The sequence below is a fragment of the Leptodactylus fuscus genome, chromosome 5 (genome assembly GCF_031893055.1).
Source record: "Leptodactylus fuscus isolate aLepFus1 chromosome 5, aLepFus1.hap2, whole genome shotgun sequence".
Classification (NCBI taxonomy): domain Eukaryota; kingdom Metazoa; phylum Chordata; class Amphibia; order Anura; family Leptodactylidae; genus Leptodactylus; species Leptodactylus fuscus.
The window spans coordinates 51,782,628-51,805,573 of NC_134269.1; the positions used below are offsets into that span (position 1 = coordinate 51,782,628).

Genomic DNA, 22,946 nt, shown 5'->3' on the forward strand with positions numbered 1-22,946 from the left:
AGGACATTTGATGACATCACAGGCCCTTCAGTTGTCCCATAGGATCACGCTATGTGGTGGGCGGAGCTACACGCTAATTTGGGGGGTGGAGCTAAACTGGAGGTAGTCGGACAGTATGGCTTTGTATATGAAACCCCGCCCACCAATTGACGTCGAAAACCAGGAAGAAAGAAGTCTTTGCAGCAGCGAAGACTGGTGAGCAAGGGACATGGGAATACCCCTTTAAGCAGCAACATGGCAGAAACTCTCCCTTAACGTGGACAGTTCCTTTCCAGAGGACATGTCATGGCAGTGTCCCAAATAAAAATAAAAAAGCTTTACACTTGTCTTGCTGCTGTACTCTGAAGCCAGAGGAGTACACCAAAGCTTCAGTGCACAGGCTCCATAACTCTGGCACTTGCGCAGTACAGACGTGCTTTCTTTACATGCTTGACTTCACTGAAGAACTGTGTAGGAGCTGGGAGCAGCAGTCTTTTCTATGCAAGTATAAAGGTTTATTGTTGTTGTGTTTTTTTTTTTTTTGTTAATGCGGTCATAGATAGATGTAAAACAGGGCAATTTGATTGTGGGTGGTTTAGTGTCCCTATTCGGCACTTGCGCAGGCTCCATGAGCAGGGAAGATGAGTCTGATGAGAGTCATCGGACTCTTTCCTAGGTAAGTATAAAGGTTTATGTTTTTTTTTTAATGCACGGGTGGATGTAAAACAGAGCGGTGGTTTTAGCGTTCCTAATCGACCTGACAGGTACCCTTTATACTTGCCCAAATTCAGCATAAATCACTGGTATAATATGTATATATGAGTGAAGAAAGGCACTATTTCTGGAACATATGTGGCTTGTATTGTGCATTCTTTAGCAGTTCTCCTCTTCAAGCTCTAGCTTTCATTTCTTCCTAATCTGGTGGATGTATACTAGCTTCTGTGATGTCTGCCGCAAACTGTGCACGGAAAGTAAAGGGATAATCTGCTCCATATCTCTCTGTGACTCGGAAGCCGCTTCAGATCACACAAGTACTGTATTGGTGTGAATAAAAAGCATTTTTGGAGAAAGAACTTGCTATTTAGTGCCATAGGTTTATGTCTATGCTGTATCTCCGTCTTCACATCATTCCTGCTTATTTTTCCCTTCCTCTCTCCATAGACTTCTGTGTAATTTGATACATGAGTGCGCTACATTGGATTGAGCAGAGATAGCAGAGTAGATGTCAGTTTAAGCCTACAGTCACAGTTTCATCCGTGAGGTTCTGTTTATGTGTGAGGTGTATTCACTGCCCTGAAGACTATTAGATGAAGGAGTTTGTATCTCAGCATAGTGTTCAGGCGGTAAATACGGCTCGCACACAGAGTTTCACAGAATGTAGGCTTAGACTAGGTTTATATCTGCGTCGGAGTCTCCGTAGGAGATTCTTTTGCAGATTCTGCAGCAGGATGACTTTTCTCTCCATTATATGGGGTCCGCCAGTAACCATTTTTAAATGGACAGGCTCTCCATCTTTCAGGTCCCCATCCGGACCCGAACAACAGAGAGCTGAAGGATAGTGTGCACCTAGCGTCTGGATGGACTCTAGAATAGAACAAGGGAAATGACCCTGATAGGTGAAGATACAAGCACTTTCTCTAATGTATTAAAAGTTTCTTATATTCACCTTTACATATAGAAAGTTTGTTGAAAAGTTAGCGACCATTTTGCATTATCCTAAGTGGTTACTATTATTATTACTATTATGGAAATACTATCCAAGCAAGTTCTTAATATTGTCTGATCCTTCCACTTTATTATGATTTTATGTAATAAAGTTGTATGTCGTCTGTCTGTCTGTCTGTCTGCAGTCATGGAGAATTCACAGGGTTTAAACCATTGTATAGTCATGGAGAGGGGGAAAATAACTGGGAAATGGGGAGACAAGTTTTATGTAACTAGGGGAAAAAATAAGCAAGTGTTGTTGAACACTGGACAAAACCCTTCCGTTTGCATCTTTCTAGGGCAGCCCTCCGACCTCTGTAACCTCTCCAATATTGTGCTATTGGATGCTACGTCCGGCCATGAAAGGCCTATTGTGGTCTGGTTGTTACTTCTGGTCTTGAAGAGGATAAGCAGATATGTGGGCACATAACCGGGATACATTGCCTGAACACAATCATTAGGTTTCTTATTATTGAGGATCGGTCCCTCCTCCTGACACATCTGATTCTGGAACATCTTTTCTTAGAATTATGTGTAGTGGTGTTCCTCGGTTATTTCTCTCAACAATTTATGAATAAAGTGACAGCTATTAGTTGTGCCTCTACAAAATCTGGTACTAACTACAGTCTGCAGTGTCAGACCCTGACCTCTAGTTGGGAACACCCACTTGTCAATTTAGTCATACATTTCTAGGAGGAATAAGGGTAAAAAATATGCAAATCTATTCTCCAGGATGTAATTAGGAGAACAGTGCCTCTGTATGGTGCCCTCATGCATGATGTTAAGGGGGCTGCCCCTAGAGGGCAGCATACAGAGGCACTGTTCTCCTAATTACATCCTGGAGAATAGATTTGCATATTTTTTACCCAGAATCCCTAGCGGAGCAGGAATGACTTGTAAGTCTCCGTACCCCTATCTAGGCACACACTCTCCCTGATGTGTATGATTATCCCCTGACCCTAGGAGGAATAACTGAAGAATAGAGATGAGCGAGTACTATTCGATCGAATACCTCCCCGCCATAGATATGCGTGTAAGCGGCAAAACACCAAGGGGTTAAACGCATCGAATATTCAATGCGCTTTAACCCCTTGGTGCTCGGCCGCCTACACGCATACCTATGGCGGGGAGGTATTCAATCGAATACTACTCGCTCATCTCTACTGAAGAACAACACAGAATTATAAGAAAATATGCTCCAGGACTAATCTTTTCTGTGGACTATAAGGGCTCGTTCACACAGGGGCCGGTGGGGCGGATTTTGGCACCAAGAGTGACGCGGGGAGCCGTGTCACTCTCGGGTCAAAACCCGCCTGCCATGACCGTCGCAGTCGCGACTTCCCCCTCCGGAGTCGGCTCAAATGAATAGATAGATAATTAATGAAAGTTGAATGGGATTCTGATACCTGGGACCCCTGAAGATGTAATGTAAACACAGAAGGGCACAGAGCACTGTGCCCCCTCAAATAACTGATCAGCAGGGGCACCGGACCCCCACTAATCTGCCCTGAGAATAGGTCATCATTAAAAAGAAACTGGAATAGCCCTTTACTGGAATGAGTACAGCTGTTCTTTATATACACACCATGTTCTATTCATGCCCACGTTGGTGTTATATGTCTCCAGTAAGAATCCGTAGCGTCACTAATATTGATTCACATTTGTGGCTGCTATTCAATATATAGGAGGAAAATCTAGCTGAAAATATGGATTAAAGAAAATGGAAAAATTCTTCATGTACACAGAGCTTGGGAAAAAAAGACATAGACAAATCCTCAACATAAATAGAAATCTATCTATAACCGTCAATAATACAGTACATGCCAGGTGAAAGATATTTTCTGCACCTAGATAAATGAGAATTCACAGCTGTAAAGCAGGTGTCCACACGATAGGGTAAAAGTCGGGAATATTCCATAATAGTCAGAAATGAACTGAAAGCCCGTACATTATAGTGCGGCCCACCTTATCAATCATTTCTCCTTGGGCTGTCTGGTTTTTGAGCCTTAACCCAAATTAAGTGAATGGGGGCGAGTTGTACATGTGGCACTTTGCTAGAGCTACAATGGCCAATAGATTTCTGCGGAGGGCCCCTTTATTTTCTTGGTCACTAGTTGGACCTGTACCATTATCACACATTATTAGAGGTTTCTTTGGTCCATGTGGCTGCTGTAAAACATATCTTTGAATGCTGATAGGAGTTTAGTAAAGATGGCTGACCCCGTAAACCTGTACAGAAATAGAATTTTAAAAAAATCTACATTTTGGCATGTGATATGGAATGGAAACCATAAGCAGACACATCCTAGACCTCCATCTGTACTGCACATTTTCTTAAGTTTGTTTCTTATCAAATGTCACAGAGCAAAAGAATAAAGGCCGAATAGTATTCAGTAGGGATCTTGTGTTCCTTCTCTTCTGCCCAAGTGTCGTTCACATGTTCTCTCAAGCACGGAGCAGTGAATTCCTGTGTAAGCATATTCTCGTAGAGAAAATAGAAGTGGATCTCCAGACGTAGTGTAAAAATAAGATGTAAGGCAGAAGTTGCTGGGAGGAAATGAGCCGTCCAGGAACATGTGGATTAAAGTTCTCAGTGTCTGTCGGAAGCTAGGATTTACGTGAAGAGCTTTTGAACTTTTTTGAGATTATTGGTATTTTTTTTGCGTAAAGAAGAAGAAAACACAATTTATTATTAGAACCACATTTTTCCTGAAGAGATAGAAGTGGAAAATAAACGCAACCCATCTGCTGTGAATGTTCTCTCGAGCCTTCTTTCCACACTGAGTCGATATACTATAAAAGCACCACATTTATACATCAGAACTGCAGGTGCTAATCCTTTTTGTGGTCACGACCAGCGGTATTTATTTTAAAGAAGAAGAAGGAGGAGAAGCAAAGTACTAAGAAGTAACCCCCCCTTTTTTAACCTCTTAATGACTTATGCTGTAATAGTATGGTGCAGACGGAAGTCCACTGAGCTCCTTCTATGTCACTCAGATCGTGTGGTCATTGTTACTTTGCCTGTGTGAACAGTGGCAGGACCACAGCTTGTCGACATCTAGACCCCTGCGGCAAGTGCCAGGTTTGGCAATAAATCTGATTCTGTCCTTAGATGCACAGTAGTGACCATCGTGTTTAGGGTCCATTCACACGGAGGACAATGGTGAGTAATTTGGTGTGGAAATTCAGCGCTAAAAAAAGCCTCCCATTGATTTCAATGGGTTCCTTTTTCTGCTAGCCATTCAATGGGAGGTTTTTTTTAGCGCTGAAATTCCCCACCAAATTCCTCACCATTTTCCTCCGTGTGAATGGACTCTTAGGGCTAGTTCACACGGGGTTCCGTGTGTACATATTCTGTCGTGGCGATGCTGGTGCAGTGCACTGGCATACTGTCGCGGCATTCCGCGATGGATTAGGCCCAAATGTATGGGCTGGAACATTGTGCCGCAGACGCTGCGGCTGATTCAGCCGTGGAATCCGTGGCAAGATAGGGCAGCTTGCTTCTTTTTTTCCGCTAAAAGTTAGCAGCCCCATATGAACTAGGCCTTAGGCTTTTTTATAGAGGGTGTTGGCTCCCTCTCTCATTGGCCCCCCATGTCTGCCATCTCTGTCTGCCTAGTAGGCCATGATAGGTTGTCCGTCATTCTCGAGACCCCACTGATCACATGGTTAACAATGGTGCAGCCACTTCACTGAATATAAAGCACAATGCTATAGGGGTTGTGCTTGGTACTGCAGCTCACCCCCATTTACGTAAACCATGTGAACAATGAACGTGACATTGGCACAGGGAAAGGATTGCTTGTGTGTGTCTCGGCCACTTAAAGGTTCCTGTTGTTGGACCCTCGCTGATCACATAATGATAACCTATCCAGTGGGTGGAATTAGACTGGGAAAATGTGTAACAAAGTGGGAAAATGTGTGGATCCCAGACAAGCCATTTAACCAGGTCTGAATTAGAAGGTCGCAAAGGCTTTATGACCCTTATATGTAAATGATCCTATATTCTAAAAATTCCTATTGTTAAGAGACGTACCGTGATCCCTGTGAACAGGAAATATTTTCCTCTTAAAGGATGTTTATTTTATTGTAATTGGATGGGACATTGGCCAGTTTGTCTTGACTATGTCTTATGAGTTGTCCAGTCTGTGCCGGCTTTATAGACCATACATCTTGTAGTGTCATTACTGGAATGTGCGCACCAGATGGCGGAGAGCTGTGCAAACCTTACAAGCACGCACTTATATACAAGCTTACTTCATTAAGCTCATCCTCAATCCTCTTATATTTATAGACTCGATTGTATTAAAGAACAGTGTAGTTGTATATGTGCTACCCTGACACAAGTAGCAGAGCTTAGTCGGTCATTTGCCACTACTTATCACGTTATGTTATTTGGTTTTACGTTCTCTTAGGCTCTGTTCACACTGGCTTTCAGTTTGTCTTCCATGACTACAGAATCAGACTACACTCTGATGTGTTTTTAGTCTGTAACCCCGAATACACATAGGTCTAACCAAGAGCTGTATGCACACAAAGTAGGTTTTGTTTTTGTTTTAATCCAGACTACTACCGTGTTTCCCCGAAAGTAGGTCACCCCCCTAAAGTAAGGCATGAGTTTTTTGCAGCCGGCTGCAATGCCCACAAAGTGAGGCCCTCTGGAATTGCCGGAAGCCTCACTAAGCCCCGCCCGTCTCTGCCGGAACGAACAGCAGCACCAGCGCTGCTACAAAGATGGGGAAGGTAAGTAGGATACCTCTCCAAACCCCCCCCCCCCTCCCCTACACTACCTACTACCGGCAGCCATGCCAGCGCTCTGCTAAGGAAGTGACGGCATGACTGCCGGTTCTCATAAGACATCCCCCGAAAATAAGACAGGTCCTATATTTAGGACGACAATTTATTATGAGACACTGTCTTATTTTCGGGGAAACCCGGTAGTAGAGCTTTCTTTTTTTTAATATAATCATTTGAGTTGTAAGAGAAGTTTTTCCAATGCATACAGAAAACATAGGGCTTAAAGTGCAATGCGAACGGGGCGTTACTGAAATTTTTTAATGACTAATCTGCTTTAAGGGTATGTTCACATGGCAGAATCTGGCTCTGAAAATTGAGGCGGATTCCATCCCCAAATCAGCATCAGACTCCGCCCTGATTCTGCCTCTTATTGTTTTCAATAGCAGGTATAGATCACAGCAGGACGCTGAAAAAGTAAGTTTCTTGCTCTCTTTTGCCACTGGGCCCATCGCAAGAGACATCCCACTGCTTAGGCCTAGTCATCTGAACCACTTCATTGGTCCTATGTAGTCCACTACAATGTCATCACTTCTAGCCAAAGCAGCAGGAATTAAAGGGGCATTGCCATCTCAGACAGTTGTGTCCTCCATCTCAGCCCGTCATGGACTACTCCTTTAGTTTAAACCCCTTGTAGTGTCCCGCAGCAAAAAAGCACTGTCATCCTGTCCGAATCTATTCTCTTTTTTACTACAGAGATATGGAGTGTAGCTATGTTTTGGGGTTTTTTTGTCGATAGGAGAAAGGAGGAGATCCATTTATGTGCGTTTGGTGGAATGTTCTCTATCCATTTATTCGTTATAACCTAGCATGGTCCTTATGTTGAAACCAGTGACTGACTGTATGAGGTGGTGAACTTTGTATACAAAGTCTCTTTGCTCTAGGACATCCACTGTATTTGCTTTGGCAATGCCAAATGTCTATTCGGACGTGCCAATAAAGCTTCTTTGATTGATTGATTGACCACCAAATATGGTACATGTCCCTTTGTGACTGGCACCCCCTATAACAACTACCTGGGTAACTTGGTGTAGGGGTACCAAGTACCACCAGACTAGAACCATAAAGGACATTTCTAGCTGTCTGCTCTGGGCACTTTTGCAGGTTGCTCCTCAGGGGGCAGAGACTTTGGCTGTTTCCTAGGAGCCATCTGGAACAAGGTGCACATCCCCTTTAAGTGCTTATTGACGTGGCTTGTCTCCTGCAGCTGCCTGACATGTGACAGTAGTAATGATAGAGTACACTGTGTAAATTACATCCCTCCTCTGTGACCAGTGTGTGGTCAGCGGCAACTTCCTAAGACTCAATTTATCACCCTGGGCTTGTCTGTAAAACTCCCGTTCTTTTCATTTATAGGCTGTAAATCCTGAAGCAGTCTGACACGCATCAAAAGCGTGAGGCGGTGTAGCACGCTCATTAGGACGTGGAGCGCTGGCAGGTCGCTAGAGCGCATGAAAGCGTTGTCACCTGCTTATTTTATTTGTCAGTACCTGCTATGGCTGGCAGCACTTTGAGGTTATTTTAATGAGGGCGCTTTTTCACGCTTCATTCCACAGATGTGTCTGCCACAGTCTGCATTGTACTGTACTTGCTCTTTCTTTTTGATATATATGATAAATAACACATATAGCACTTTGGGTTAGATTTGGTTTGTTAGGTGATCATTATATACACTCCTACAACTCCATCCGCAAACAGGCCCCCTAAAGGTTCAGTCGAGGGCCAGAAGAAATGAGACTTCTTGAGAAACTTTACCAACACTGCTCAGACAACGTTCACCTCTATATTTGACTATCCCTTCTAGCATTGACACAAACGGTGCCCGAAAGATCCCATGGACTATAATGGGGTCCATTGTATGTCCGTCTGATATCTGTATTTATTTTAGCTGAAGTTGCTGGACAAAGACGTTGAGCATTTCTGACAGATGTGCACTGACACAGATGTGAACCTGCCCCTATCCTGTTGGGTTGCAGTGTTTGTTGGAGATATACATGAAGAGGTATGCTACTGTATCACTGTACCAAACAGTGCCATATCTTGCCTATAGACTACCCTGTAGATGCTTCAGTATAGATAACACAGCAGACTCCATAGTACACAAAAATACATATATAGAGGCCAGAATGAGACTCGTTTGACCTGTGTCGGGACAATAGAGTTCTATGAGTACGTGATGTATACACCAGGAACAATCTTAACTTACATATTACCATTTTATTATCTATAACAGCTTATTTCCCTACTCCTGGTCAGTTTGACACAGAAGAAATCCTTTTAGGGTTAGTTCACACGTGCGGCGTAATTTGGTCTGGAAAAAAATGCTTCAGGAATTATTATTATTTTCGTACACTGAGGCATTTTTTGGAGCATTTCTTTGTAAAAAACCGCCTCAAAAAACGCCAGGCGGTTTTTCCCTCCTGCACAGTGAAAGGACCTTGATAAAACACCTGGCGGTTCTTGCCAAAAACCGCAAAGCGGTTTCCGCCTCCCATTCATTTGTATTGACTTCCGGAGGCGCAATCCGCCTCAAGAAAGGTCATGTCTGAAGATGAGCGAGTAGTATTTGAACGAATACATCGCCGCCATAGGTATGCGTGTTAGCGGCCAAACACCAAGGGGTTAAGCGCGTTGAATATTCGATGCGCTTAACCCCTTGGTGTTCGGCCGCTTACACGCATACCTAAGGCGGGGAGGTATTCGATCGAATACTACCCGCTCATCTCTAGTCATGTCGCTTCCTTTTTCTGCTAGCGGAAAAATTAACGTTGGTGGTCTCCATAGGCCACCATTGTGAGGGAGTAGATTATGATGTGGATTCCGCGCAAACAGATTTATTTAGAAAAAACAGCAAGATAAATAAACCTTCACTTCAAGTAAAAAAGAAGCAAAACAAAATACAGCCTTAACTTCAGGCAAAAACGTCAACCAAAACCCTGCTTGTCCGAGCACTAACTAAATAGTATGAAGCTAACTATACGTGGGGCTTACTACCAACCACACAAACAAACAAAATAGCACATTATGGTCTCACCAGACTCTCAGTGATTGAGGACAGACCCAGGCGCCTCCTCTCGCTCCCATGATCTGCCCTGCAGTACAGCCTCAGGACCCACACCTGGGCTGAGGCCTATTCAAGATCCGTACTGGACTATACATAATCCGGGGCTGATATAGCGGGACTCCAGCACTCTGCCTGTCACCTTCTCACACAACTTATAAGTTTCTTATAAATGTATCACTTGCACCAGAAATTGTCCTTGTGCTTCTAAGGTTCAGGGCCAAAACCTGGTAATCTGATTCCTATGTGTGCTTCTACTTCGCTGTTTTTACGTGACAGAGATGTCTGGGGACTCTTTTTCGGCAGCTCCCAGTGTTGACATACTGCTGTGGTGAAGCTGAGGACACTATACATTGCTTTACTGCACATGAGCACAGTTAAACACAGAATTACTAGATTAGTGGTCCTAGTAACATAAAGACCTGATGCTGGTTTAGGGGCCCCAAATCTGGTGACAGGTTCCCTTTTAAGCTAAGTTTATACTTCTATAAGGAAATTCAACATATTTTAAGAAGCGTGATTCATATTTTCCTTCCAATGAGAAAACAGAAGTAGGTTTGATAAATCTGCTGTGTGTGAATTATTTTCTGTCCCATTTTCTCCTATAGTGATGAGTAAGAGGCTTGCGCTTCCAGTAATAGCAGGATTGTGTGCGTTGCTTTTATTTGCTCAGTGCTATTGAAGCCCAACTTAGAGCTGCTCACTTGTTATCCCCATTCAGAGCTGTAGTCAAGTACCAGATGTCTTTTTATTACATGTATACACACCAGTCCCAATTCTTTAGATGTATGCCTATACTACAGTGGTTGTCATTCATTCTGTACTTATGACATAGTAAATATCACGCGGCCATTCATCTAATAGACAGAATGTACTGGCAAAGGGAAAATCCTGTAACTCAGAATCAGGAAGATGAGTAAAGCAGAGCAGATTTACCAATCGTATAATAAGACTGGGCAGTCTAAAAAGGTGACCGGTGTATCATTGCGTTGGTAATGCCACTACTTGGACTCCGATATGTAGTCTTCCTCTATTGTAGGGATTTAGGAGTAGTCCTGAGCGTTCCAGCGTTTCTGCATATACAGGACAATTCAACAACCCTGGCAAGGAACACTGGTGTGGACATACCAGATCTGATGAAGGGATGTGTTTTCTAAAGCGCTTTAAAACCCCCGAAACATGTTCTCTAATAAAATCTATATTATTTGTACCATTTGGAGTTTCCAGTTCATGTTCTTGAGGACAGCGCTTCCTGGTGTTTTTCTGAAATGATTTGGATTCCATTTACATTACTCTTTGTATGCGGCTTTGGTCTTCCTGATGGCTGGTTATCCAATTAAAGGGATCCTATAATTAAAATGCAATTTTTTGTGACTAACACGTAGGAATAGCCTTAAGAAAGGCTAATCTTCTCCTACCTTTAGATGTCTTCTCCATGCCGCCGTTCGGTAAAAAATCCCGGATTTCTTCAGTATGCCAATCGAGTTCTCTTGCAGCACTGGGGGCGGTCCCCAGCGCTTCAGCAACTCCTCCATCTTCTTCTGGAACGGCCTCTTCACGCGTCTTCTTCCAGCCTTGGCTTGAAACTTCTACGCATGCGCAAGTCAGCTCTGCTGTCGGGCCTCAGGGCAGAGTCACATGCCTGCCTGGTGTAAGCGGCATTTTCTGCCTGGGGTAAGCGGCCACAAGAAAATGGCTGCTTACACCAGGCTGGCATGTACAGTCGGCTCTACCAAGGCCAGACGGCAGAGCCAACTTGCGCATGCGTAGAAGTTTCAAGCCAAGGCCGGAAGAAGATGCGTGAAGACACCGTTCCAGAAGAAGATGGAGGCGGCACTGGAGAGTTCTCTGGTAGCATTGGGAACGATCCAGTGCTGTTTGAATACTGGGGCCTGCCCCCAGTGCTGCGAGAGAACTCATTTGCATACCGAAGAAAACCAAGATTTTTACTGAATAGCGGAGCAGAGAAGACATCTAAAGGTAGGAGAAGAAAAGCCTTTCTTAAGGCTATACCTACGTGTTAGTCACAAAAAATTGCATTTTAATGATAGAATCCCTTTAAATGCAACTGTCACTGGCAATATTGCCTTCTAATTTACCGGTAATACCTACCCTAGATTGGGAATAGTGAGGCTCTCCTGATCCTTAGGACTATTGGGGATCCACTAAATTCTGCTATCAGACCGTGGCCCCATCCTGTCTGCTTTTTTCCCCTCCATACATGTGAAAGTAGTGATGGCGCATATATTCAATGCCACTATATTCTTTTCTATGAGTTAGCTGTGTGAGCAATTTTCTTGATCTTTTGGGGTCTCAGCATTTAGACTTCACTGACCAGACAATTTTTCCTTATTGCGTAAGTTGTCTTTTTGGGCAGACCCTTTAACACTAAAGGTATTCTAGATTTCTTATTGTATAGCATGCTAAGATTTCCTGTGCTCTCCTGTATTTTCAGCTGTCTCAAACCAACACGGAAGATGATGGAAGACAAAGGACCCCGCGTTGCCGACTACTTTGTCGTTGCCGGATTAACAGAATCATCAAAACCACTTGAGGAGGAAATCCACTTTAATGATGCCTGCCATAAGATAGCTAAACCAAAGGAACCAATCACAGATATTACAGTGATCATTAAATCTCTTGGGGAAGAAGTGCCTCAGGGATATGTATGTATGGACACGACCCCGACCGGCCTCTCGGCTGACCTCAATAATGGGAGCATCCGAGGACCGCAGATATACTTGTGTTACAGAAGAGGAAGAGACAAGCCGCCTCTCACAGATCTGGGGTGAGTTCACTTAATGTCAGGTTAACGCTACAAACACGGTATTATGGGCAATGAGTGTGGGTGGGCAGAATGACACATTAGTCCTTTCCCAGCCTCTCTCCTTACAATGTGCTCTGTTATGGATACATAACATGTAGATTCTTGGAGCATTAGCATTAGTATTATGTGTTCTACTAATAATCCTCTGTTTTTGCTCTGTATGAATGCCATAACATGACTGATATCCCAGCCAGAATTTGAGGTTTATTCTGTTGGAATGGTCTGAGAGAGTTGTGCGTTGTGTTGGTATTATCACTGTTTCTAGAGGTCTCCATAGATTACTGCCACAGACATACACAATGTATTGACAACAAGCCATGTTATGCTAAAGAGGTTTTTCAGGAATTTCCTTAGTGAATGGGACTGAGCTTTAATACCAGGTACAGTCGCTAGCAAAACTACAGAGCTGTGACCGTCAAGCTGATCGTCACTGATAACAGGAGTTGTACCCCCCATCTATCACTATTTGGTGCTAGAAAATCCCTTTAAATGGATCCTATCATTGGATAACCTTTTTTTCTGACTAACACGTAGGGATAGCCTTAAGAAAGACTATTCTTCTCCTTCCTTTAGATGTCTTCCCTGCGCCACGGTTCGGTAGAAAGCCCGTTTTTCGTCGATGTGCAAATGAGTCCTCTTGCAGCACTGGGGGCGTCCCCAATGCTGCGAGAGAACTCTCCAGTGCTGCCTCTATCTTCTTCTGGAACGCCCACTCACTGTCTCTTTCTGTCCTCGGTTTCAATCTTCTAGGCCTCGGGCAGAGCCGACTGCACATGCCTGGGCCACAAGAAAATGGCCACTTACACAGTAAGCCATTTTCTTGTGTCCGCTTACACAGTAAGTGCCCATTTTCTTGTGGCCCGGGCATGCACAGTCGGTTCTGCCTGAGGCCTAGAAGATTGAAACCCATGACGGAAGAAGACACAGTGAGAGGGCGTTCCAGAAGAAGATAGAGGCGGCACTGGAGAGTTCTCTCGCAGCATTGGGGACGCCCCCAGTGCTGCAAGAGGACTCATTTGCACATCGACGAAAAACGGGCTTTCTACTGAACGGTGGTGCAGAGAAGACATCTAAAGGTAGGAGAAGAATAGCTTAAGAAAGGCTATTCTTCTCCTACCTTTAGATGTCTTCTCCGCGATGTTGTTCGGTAGAAATCCCGGTTTTCTTCGGTATGCAGATGAGTTCTCTTGCAGCACTGGGGGCGTGTTAGTCAGAAAAAAAGGGAATCTAGTGATGGCATCCCTTTAAATATTTGGATATTAGATTGTTGATGAAACTTCAGAAAACTTCTGATATTTTATAATTGGGGTATGGGTCCTGAAACCCGCGCCAATTGCTGTGCTCCTGTGGCTGCAAACAGTTTTGCTTCACTTTGCTTGTCAGAGTGTGGATAGCAGTATATGTATGTGTATACTTTTTATGAGCTCACAAACCTTGACTGTGCAGGAATCATTTGGGCAGAGGGTACCAGAGCCAAAGAGGTACAGCCCTCAGATGTCCATTGATTGATAGACAGTTCACCCAAAATTTAGTCTGGACAGTACTGGAAGTTAAATCTGGACTATATCACCTGTCCTTAGGATAAGTCATCTATATCACACAGAACACCCATAGATAATCTGAGTGAAGGGGCTGCGGTGTTTGGATAACTGCTGTGACCTCTTTGCTGCTTACTGAGCACAGTGCTATACATTGTACAGTGATTATGTTTGGAATTGCAGCTCAGTACCATTTATTTGAATGGGACTGATCTGCAGCATTACCATGTGACCAATGATTGTGCACTGCACAATCGGTGTGAACTGAGCCTAAGCCATTCAGGATTGTAGGATTGTAAGTTGCAAGCTGTATTTTTTATAACTTAAAAGAAAAAAAAAACATAAGGTTGTATTTCCACATTAATAGCAGTATTGTAAAAATAATACCAATAGGTTTTCAGCATCATAGAAGTAACAAAAAAGTGAAAAGGAAAAGAGTCTTCCAGTCTGAGATGACACCATCTGGATCACCTTGGGGAAATTGTGTTGCCTGCCAACTACATGGAAGGCGTGATGCCAACCAGCTAGGTTTAAAGCTGTATAAATTTGCTATATTTCTAGAGAATATTGCCAGCGCTACCCATCAGCTGCCTGAGGTAGAGCAGTAAATTAAAGTTTTTGTTTTTCAGGGTCCTGTATGAATGGAAAGAAAGGCTGAAACAGGGTTGTCATATCATCCAAACTACACCATGTGGACGTCCTGCCAATATAAGTAGCAACACTTCCTCGCAGAAAGCTTACATTACCTACCGAAGAGCCTCAGAAAACATGACCCAGAATACCTTGGCCGTGACTGATATTTGTATTATCATCCCCAGCAAAGGCGAAACTCCTCCACATACCTTCTGTAAGGTAGAAAAGAATCTGAACAGCAGCATGGTAAGACACTAGCTGGAAGGTCACCTATCTTCAATATACATTTTAATTTAAGGGGTCATCCCAGACTATGTATTGATGTCTAGTCTTTAGGATAGAATATCCGTAGGAGACCCAGCACCCCACCTGTCAGTGGATAGATGCACACTATAGAAAGCATCTGTATAGATGGCTCTGTACACTATGTAGTGGCTATGCTGGGTTATTGCTGCTTATCTACTATTAACTTGAATGGGAGTGAAGCTCCAATAGTTCGACATGGGCACAATACAGTGTACAAAGCCAGCTACTACCAGCTCCGTAGCCTGAGCAGATACCAGCTTATTCTAAGCATAGGCCATAGATACGTAGTCTTGAAAAACAAGAATGTTAATTTAAAGCTTATTGAAGTGTTTTACCCAATACATTGCTGTATAAATCTTGATTTGTTTGGCGTATACAGCTCATTGTGTTCTCAGTATTTAGCTTACAGTGTTGCCAAGGTTTCAGACCACCTCTATGTAGCTGCAGTGTCCAGGCTAGTGACGTCTGCACATGCTCAGACCACCTCTATATAGTTGCAGTATCCAGGCTATTGACTTCTGCACATGCTCAGACCACCTCTATGTAGCTGCAATGTCCAAGCTAGTGACGTCTGCACATGCTCAGACCACCTCTATGTAGCTGCAGTGTCCAGGCTAGTGACGTCTGCACATGCTCAGACCACCTCTATGTAGCTGAAGTGTCCAGGCTAGTGACGTCTGCACATGCTCAGACCACCTCTATGTAGCTGAAGTGTCCAGGCTAGTGACGTCTGCACATGCTCAGACCACCTCTATATAGTTGCAGTATCCAGGCTATTGACTTCTGCACATGCTCAGACCACCTCTATGTAGCTGCAATGTCCAAGCTAGTGACGTCTGCACATGCTCAGACCACCTCTGTGTAGCTGCAGTGTCCAGGCTAGTGACATCTGCACATGCTCAGACCACCTCTATGCAGCTACAGTGTCCAGGCTAGTGACGTCTGCACATGCTCAGACCACCTCTGTGGCTGCAGTGTCCAGGCTAGTGACGTCTGCACATGCTCAGACCACCTCTATGTAGCTGCAGTGTCCAGGCTAGTGACGTCTGCACATGCTCAGACCACCTCTATGTAGCTGCAGTGTCCAGGCTAGTGACGTCTGCACATGCTCAGACCACCTCTGTGTAGCTGCAGTGTCCAGGCTAGTGACGTCTGCACATGCCCAGACCACCTCTATATAGTTGCAGTATCCAGGCTATTGACTTCTGCACATGCTCAGACCACCTCTATGTAGCTGCAATGTCCAAGCTAGTGACGTCTGCACATGCTCAGACCACCTCTATGTAGCTGCAGTGTCCAGGCTAGTGACGTCTGCACATGCTCAGACCACCTCTATGTAGCTGAAGTGTCCAGGCTAGTGACGTCTGCACATGCTCAGACCACCTCTATATAGCTGCAGTGTCCAGGCTAGTGATGTCTGCACATGCTCAGACCACCTCTGTGTAGCTGCAGTGTCCAGGCTAGTGACGTCTGCACATGCTCAGACCACCTCTATGTAGCTGCAGTGTCCAGGCTAGTGACGTCTGCACATGCCCAGACCACCTCTATGTAGCTGCAGTGTCCAGGCTAGTGACGTCTGCACATGCTCAGACCACCTCTATGTAGCTGCAGTGTCCAGGCTAGTGACGTCTGCACATGCCCAGACCACCTCTATGTAGCTGCAGTGTCCAGGCTAGTGATGTCTGCACATGCTCAGATCACCTCTATGTAGCTGAAGTGTCCAGGCTAGTGACGTCTGCACATGCTCAGACCACCTCTATGTAGCTACAGTGTCCAGGCTAGTGACGTCTGCACATGCCCAGACCACCTCTATGTAGCTGCAGTGTCTAGGCTAGTGACGTCTGCACATGCTCAGACCACCTCTATGTAGCTGCAGTGTCCAGGCTAGTGACGTCTGCACATGCTCAGACCACCTCTATGTAGCTGCAGTGTCCAGGCTAGTGACGTCTGCACATGCTCAGACCACCTCTGTGGCTGCAGTGTCCAGGCTAGTGACGTCTGCACATGCTCAGACCACCTCTATGTAGCTACAGTGTCCAGGCTAGTGACGTCTGCACATGCCCAGACCACCTCTATGTAGCTGCAGTGTCTAGGCTAGTGACGTCTGCACATGCTCAGACCACCTCTATGTAGCTGCAGTGTCCAGGCTAGTGACGTCTGCACATGCTCAGACCACCTCTATGTAGCTGCAGTGTCCAGGCTAGTGACGTCTGCACATGCTCAGACCACCTCTGTGTAGCTGCAGTGTCCAGGCTAGTGACGTCTGCACATGCTCAGACCACCTCTATGTAGCTGCAGTGTCCAGGCTAGTGACGTCTGCACATGCTCAGACCACCTCTATGTAGCTGAAGTGTCCAGGCTAGTGACGTCTGCACATGCTCAGACCACCTCTATGTAGCTGAAGTGTCCAGGCTAGTGACGTCTGCACATGCTCAGACCACCTCTATGTAGCTGCAGTGTCCAGGCTAGTGACGTCTGCACATGCTCAGACCACCTCTGTGTAGCTGCAGTGTCCAGGCTAGTGACGTCTGCACATGCTCAGACCACCTCTATGTAGCTGCAGTGTCCAGGCTAGTGACGTCTGCACATGCTCAGACCACCTCTATGTAGCTGAAGTGTCCAGGCTAGTGACGTCTGCACATGCTCAGACCACCTCTATGTAGCTGAAGTGTCCAGGCTAGTGACGTCTGCACATGCTCAGACCACCTCTGTGTAGCTGCAGTGTCCAGGCTAGTGACGTCTGCACATGCTCAGACCACCTCTATGTAGCTGCAGTGTCCAGGCTAGTGACGTCTGCACATGCTCAGACCACCTCTATGTAGCTGAAGTGTCCAGGCTAGTGACGTCTGCACATGCTCAGACCACCTCTGTGTAGCTGCAGTGTCCAGGCTAGTGACATCTGCACATGCCCAGACCACCTCTATGTAGCTGCAGTGTCCAGGCTAGTGATGTCTGCACATGCCCAGACCACCTCTATGTAGCTGCAGTGTCCAGGCTAGTGACATCTGCACATGCTCAGACCACCTCTATGTAGCTGAAGTGTCCAGGCTAGTGACGTCTGCACATGCTCAGACCACCTCTATGTAGCTGAAGTGTCCAGGCTAGTGACATCTGCACATGCTCAGACCACCTCTATGTAGCTGAAGTGTCCAGGCTAGTGACGTCTGCACATGCTCAGACCACCTCTATGTAGCTGAAGTGTCCAGGCTAGTGACGTCTGCACATGCTCAGACCACCTCTATGTAGCTGAAGTGTCCAGGCTAGTGACATCTGCACATGCTCAGACCACCTCTATGTAGCTGCAGTGTCCAGGCTAGTGACATCTGCACATGCTCAGACCACCTCTATGTAGCTGAAGTGTCCAGGCTAGTGACGTCTGCACATGCTCAGACCACCTCTATGTAGCTGAAGTGTCCAGGCTAGTGACATCTGCACATGCTCAGACCACCTCTATGTAGCTGAAGTGTCCAGGCTAGTGACGTCTGCACATGCTCAGACCACCTCTATGTAGCTGAAGTGTCCAGGCTAGTGACATCTGCACATGCTCAGACCACCTCTATGTAGCTGAAGTGTCCAGGCTAGTGACGTCTGCACATGCTCAGACCACCTCTATGTAGCTGAAGTGTCCAGGCTAGTGACGTCTGCACATGCTCAGACCACCTCTATTCTCTTTCCCTCTGTCTCATGATCTCTCTATCACTCTCTCTGGAAAGTAGAGTCATTCTGAGTTGTAGGTGATCTGTCAGAAAAAAAGTTACTCTGGCTTCAAAATAAAATAATTTTTAATTTATATTATATGGTTATTCATACTGTATAACTAGGCTCATAGTTTGCTGTATACTTACTTTAATAGCAATTCATTGTAAGCTTTTGAATGAATTAGTAGAGCTCTAGGACTTGTACACATGGCCGAATTTGGTGCTGATTTTGACGTAAATTTCACCTCAAAATTATTGTATTCAATGAAAAGCGGAGATTGAGCAGGGCATTGAAAAAGCAGACATATTTCTCAATCTTGTTGCTGATTCCGTGTCTGATTCAGCCGCAGTTCTCCTGGCGAGCCGTCCACCGATCAGTCCAATCATCTGATCCTGATCCAGTGGGTGACAGTCAGTGGGCAGAAAAGGAAGAGGAATTTGAGGCGGAAGTCTGTCTCAAATTCCTCCTCCATTTCCGTTATGTGAACATACCCTTACTGCTTCTGTCTTAGCAACCCCAAAATGAACCCCCACATTGAGGTTAATGGGGTATAAAGACACTCAGATATCATTGTACCCCATAATTACCTCCCCCGCATGCACATACAGCTGTTTTCATACTCTCTGCCACCTCAGGCTGCCATATATCTTCTAACGCACTTAAAGGCTCATGCTATATTTCCCCAATCGCTTATAAATGTAACCTTTACTTTCAGCAGCTTGTAGTATTATTATTATTATTATTATTATTATTATTATTATTATTGCGGTAAGTGGCGTTATATCAGTCTATTGTGAGCTGAGTCGAGTTTTACGTATATTCACAATTAGCTCTCATACTAGGGAATATCTTAAAATACCGTACTAGGGATCTCAGGAGAGGGCTCAAGGTAGATTTTATAAAGGGACCCGTTGGGTACTTTAATGGAATCCAAGTTAAGTAGCCCGGCTCCTCTACATCTTAATAGCTACAGCTCTGGGAGTAAAGTTTCTTCCCACAAAGATGTAGTTGTCACTGTTAATGGAAAGTAACATATTAGCCTGTAGATTGGATCCTTCCTAGTTTAAGAGTAGAGATTTAGCAGCTGCCGCCTGCACAACCTGCTCTATATAATAATGTCTGTGCCTGATTTATTTATGAAGAAAGCTATTTATAGTGTGCTGGATGATTTAGTGTCTCCTTCTCTTTTTCAGTGGGGCTCAGCAGTGTACCTGTGTTATAAAAAGTCAGTTGTGAAAGCCAATGCAGTATCTTACAAAGCTGGTAAGTAGTCATCACTTTTATGCTGGTCATATACGTGTCCGTCTCCTATTATAGAGGCACTACGTTTCTATTAAGCAACATAAAACAGTGAGAGCATTTGTAGGGCTCCTACACAGCTGTATCCGTTTACTAGACAGCGTATTTTGGTGCATTGATCAAAATGGTGTAGATGGGTTAGTTAGTTTGGCACAGCTCTTTAGATATATGAAAGGGGTTATCCAGGATTAGAAAAATATGTCTGCTTTCTTAAGCACCACGTTTGTGCGTTGTGTCTGGTATTGCAACTCAACTCTACTAAAGTGAATGGGACTGAGCTGCAATACCTGTAGATAAGTGTGGTGCTGTTTGTAGAAGAAAGCAGTCCTGTTTTTACTAATTCACGTAAAACTCACTTCCTTATGCCTACACCATGGCTGGCATACATTGACATCAAGATTTTTACATCTTTTGCTTAATAAGTCCTATGTGATTGCGTAAAATCGAGCATTCTGAGTGTCTAAGACATATGTCTACTTCAGGGCTCGTTCACATCTGCGCCCGGTCTCCGTTATGCAGGTTTCCGTTTCCTGCACGAAACTGGGCAGGAAACAAGAAACCTGCGGGCATTTTTCAAACCCATTCATTTGAGTGGGTTTGAAAAGTGTCTGACCATGAGCGCTGGTGAGCGTTTTATGCTCTCCACGGCAATACCGTTTTTTTTTTTTTTTAACCGGACACAAAGTTGGACATGCGGGACTTTGTGTCCGGTTTAAAAAAAACGATTTCGCCGCGGAGAGCATAAAACACTCACGGGCGCTCATGGCCTGTCTGCAGAAGACAGAAACCTGTTAACGGAGACCCGACTGCTGGTGTGAACCCAGAGTCAGTATGACGTGGTGGTGTTTTCTTCCATGTCTCAACACCTAGATGTGTGAGATATATCCATACATGGCAGACTTGTGCAGAAGGGTTTTCAACTTAAGACCTGTAATCTGAAATTCATCTCAACGGGTTTGCTTGTGTAGAAAGCATATGCGTCCAGTGGAAGATCAACATGGCAGCAAAAGTGCAACATAATCTTAAGCTGGCCATTCATTAGATTGCTATTGGTGGAACAGTGCTGTCTCCCAACCAGGCCAGAACTCCTCACCCCATCCCTTGGCACTTATAGATTTGACTGAGCATACATACTTCTATATGGGGAGAGGGAGAAAGCTGCTGTCAGACACCTCTGGTGACAGATTATTTGCTTAACAGCAATACTATCAGATATGTTGACATTTAAAAGCTTGTTCCTTTCTTTTTTTCCAAAATCTGCCTTTAGGTATGAGTCGGGAGACCTCCATACACATTATATAGTGGGCCAGTCTTGCTGAAATCCACAGGTTGAGCTGATCTCCAGCTTTAGTCCTGCTCACACATGTGCACACTTCCTTGAGTTCTCCCATACCCTAGATCAGTCGCACATTATACTGTTTTTTCCCCCCCTTTTAATGTAAAAAATAGTTTTTTTTTCATTCACTGATTGAATTGAAAATGGTAAATGTAATGTATGTATGAAAAATAATGGTGACCTGCTTTTTTTTAAGCTACTCGGCAATCTCAGAAATATTACTTGGCTGTCCTGGGCTGCTACTTTTCCCATGATCTAGTTTTGTTAAATCTGTCCATTGTCTCCTATGAAAGTAATCCCTTTCCCTATATTATGTGTAAATAACGTATGTCTGTATGCCCTGCAGTATAATCCAGCTGTCTGGTAAGGATCAGGTTAAACCCTCTTATCTGTGATTCTGCTTCTTACTCATTTTGGTTTTGTGCCTTGGCCAATAGAGTATTTAGTTAATGACAATCTTAAATGAATTTTGGAAGGCGAAAGCACCAATTACACTGCTGGCTAAGTAGGTGTCAAAGCCATTTTAGTATCCTGAGATAATTCCCTATTGTTACTGTAAATGAGAGGAATGGGCTGCAGGATGCTGGGAACGCTCCTTTATTAGCCGCGACTGCTTCTCAAATACTAGACTGTAATTTCACAACGACTTTCGCCTTCTTTATAGCGCCGCTCAGATTATACAAGATTGAATGTGATTTCTATTCCTCTGAGAAGACATCTTGTATCTAGTTATGTGTTACTTAGACTCCACTATAGTGCTTTATACAGAACACTGTGATACTCAGTCGTCTAGCTTTGGAGCTGCTCAGAGATGTTTTCTTCCAGCTTTCCCAGAGATCTGAGTATTATATCGGCTTAGCTAAACTTCTCTATAGGTGACTGCCACTTTAATGTCACCTATAGTCGCCCTATGGGTACCTACTAGAGATGAGCGAGTACTGTTCGGATCAGCCGATCCGAACAGCACGCTCGCATAGAAATGAATGGACGTGGCCGGCACGCGGGGGTTAAGTGGCCGGCCGCCGTCAAAACGGAAGTACCAGGTGCATCCATTCATTTCTATGGAGCGTGCTGTTCGGATCGGCTGATCTGAACAGTACTCGCTCATCTCTAGTACCTACCAAACCAGAGTTCTCTTCTGTAGGCGGTGGGTGAGATTTATCATGAGGGAAATGATTAAAGTCCGTTTTTCTGGATTCTGCATCGGCATACTTTAAGTTAAGTATATCAATGGTCACATGATGTTTGATAAATTTGGCGCATCTATAAGTCTAATGCTTATGTACTAAGATGTTTCTACATTTCCGGTGTTGCCTCCTTACTGGAGTGAGATTGCGATGATTTTTGCAACCTTTTAAAAGTCTTCCGCCAGGTTCACACTAGCGTTGGCCTTTCCATCATTCTAGTCTGACAGATGCCATTTACTATAATCGGATCTGTCAGGTGTCCATGTCTCAAAACTGAAAAAAAAAAGATTTGCTGACCTTTTTTCCCCCGTGATTTTGGATGTACGCCACAACAAAGTCATTGCACAAAAACTACAATGCAGATGTAGCCTTATTTGATAAATCTGGTGTGCGCTCAGCTACTCAGACTAGCTACATCTATTGCATGTGGCAACATTTTTAAGCTACACCCCTTTTCTGATGAGGCTTGTCCCATTTCCGATAAGGATGTTCCAGCGTGATACCAATCTTATATTGAGCAGAGTCTGCACATGCAAATCTCCTGTAAGCTCACATATTATTAGGATCAGCCTCATATAGTGCA

The 22,946-nt window shown here is 44.5% G+C and overlaps 1 protein-coding gene across 3 annotated transcripts in view; it reads left to right on the plus strand.

Annotated features, from left to right (window-relative positions):
• Positions 1 to 22,946, plus strand: part of DENND4A (DENN domain containing 4A) — a 97,771-nt gene that overhangs the window by 22,377 nt on the left and 52,448 nt on the right. For all 3 annotated transcript variants that reach the window (XM_075273124.1, XM_075273125.1, XM_075273126.1), the window contains exons 2-4: positions 11,994 to 12,326; positions 14,533 to 14,782; positions 19,735 to 19,804. In XM_075273124.1, the coding sequence (XP_075129225.1) occupies positions 11,994 to 12,326; positions 14,533 to 14,782; positions 19,735 to 19,804 (653 nt within the window). The remainder of the gene's footprint in view (positions 1 to 11,993; positions 12,327 to 14,532; positions 14,783 to 19,734; positions 19,805 to 22,946) is intronic.